This window comes from Helobdella robusta, assembly GCF_000326865.2.
Source record: "Helobdella robusta unplaced genomic scaffold HELROscaffold_957, whole genome shotgun sequence".
NCBI lineage: Eukaryota > Metazoa > Annelida > Clitellata > Rhynchobdellida > Glossiphoniidae > Helobdella > Helobdella robusta.
Window position 1 is genome coordinate 1,838 of NW_008705545.1, and position 1,588 is coordinate 3,425.

The window sequence follows — 1,588 nt, forward strand, 5'->3', positions numbered from 1 at the left end:
TGTACTCACTTGCAGTGACGAGCATTTTAGATTAAATAGGATTTTATAATTATTTCATTATTAATATTTGTTATTTGGAGTTAGAAAATAAAAGGATGTTCCCATTTTATAATTTTATTTAATATTTATTTATAATTATTTTAAACTTTAATTCTATCTATTCTTTCTATTTTTATATATTTATTTTTCAATTTAATTATTTATTTTTGGTTCGGTGGTGTTTAGTTCAATTTATCTACCTAATCCATTCCACTCACCACGGCAGCCAAAGAAGTTGATGTCTCGGGACTAACCATCGTCACAACGTTGAACGAGTTAGTTTGGCAACTCCCTAGTTAAACACTAAATAAATTCATTTTCCGAAACTTAAATTAGTTTGTAAACCTGGCTATGATGGTTAAGGCGCCTGGCATTTGTTGGTGCTGTGATCGGCTTTAATTGCAAAGAGTGGATTAGTTTGTAATAGACTGTGAATTTGAACAATGATTAATTAACTAATAAAACAATTAATTAAATTATCAAATTTGAAAAATGCTTTTTTTTAATTTGAATGAATCGGATAAATGAATAATATTTCATAAATTAAGTAAATTTAAATTGAAAATTTGGTTAAATGTTTAAAAGTTATGGACAAAGATAATTTTAAATTTTTTTTTAGGCAGCCAAAGAAGGCGGGTGTCTATCTTTTAACGAGTGTTGATGGGGAGGTGGGTGTACGAGGGACGACCCACATGGAGGTGGCCTGCGTCATGCAGGAAGATAGGGTCATCCACCCCTTTGCGTTTCGTACCCATGCTCATACCCATGGTTGGTTGATTATTTGATTGGTTGGGTGATTAGTTGGTTGGTTGGTTGGATGATTTGGTTGATTGGTTGGTGGGTTGATTAGTTGGTGGGTTGATTGGTTGGTGGGTTGATTGGTTGGTTGGTTGGCTGACTGTTTTGTTCGCTTTTTTTGATAGTAATCATAAAACAAGAACAATAATAATAATAGGAGTAATATAAATAAATTAATAATAATAATAAATAATAAAAATAATAACAATAAAAATATTTTCGAAGGTCGCGTCCTCAGTGGCTACAGGATCCGCGACGGAGTTTGGACGGAAATAGGAAGAAAAGATCCCAGACTTCCGGAGGTGGTGATTCCTTAATTGATGTTTTTTTTTAACTTAATTAGTAATTAATTGATTAATTAACCCATGGTCGGTTCGTTAGTTGCTGGTTGGTTAATTGATTAATTAACCTATGGCTGGTTGGTTAGTTGCTGGTTGGTTAGTTACTGGTTGGTTAATTGATTAATTAACCAGTGGCTGGTTGGTTAGTTGCTGGTCGGTTGGTTGATTGGTTAGTTTATTAATTAAAATTAACCAATTAATTAATTAAACAATTAGTTTATTAATAGGTAGATTAAATAGATATTCCAACAAAAGGTTTTTTATTATACCTCTAGTACGTTGCAAGAAATGAATGAATGGATTGATGCGAGGTTGAACAGATGGTAAAATTCGTTCATCATTGCCTTAGACACACATTAACTAGAAACACACACCCAACACACACACACACACACACACACACACAAACA

At 32.6% G+C, this 1,588-nt stretch overlaps 1 protein-coding gene across 1 annotated transcript in view; it reads left to right on the forward strand.

The window, feature by feature from the left end:
- Positions 1-1,154, forward strand: part of HELRODRAFT_184544 (hypothetical protein) — a gene marked incomplete at both ends in the record, with an annotated part of 2,458 nt that extends 1,304 nt beyond the window's left edge. Inside the window, 2 exons of the mRNA XM_009033663.1 lie at positions 659-786; positions 1,063-1,154. Coding sequence (XP_009031911.1) covers positions 659-786; positions 1,063-1,154 — 220 coding nt within the window. The remainder of the gene's footprint in view (positions 1-658; positions 787-1,062) is intronic.
- Between the last annotated feature and the right edge of the window lie 434 nt (positions 1,155-1,588).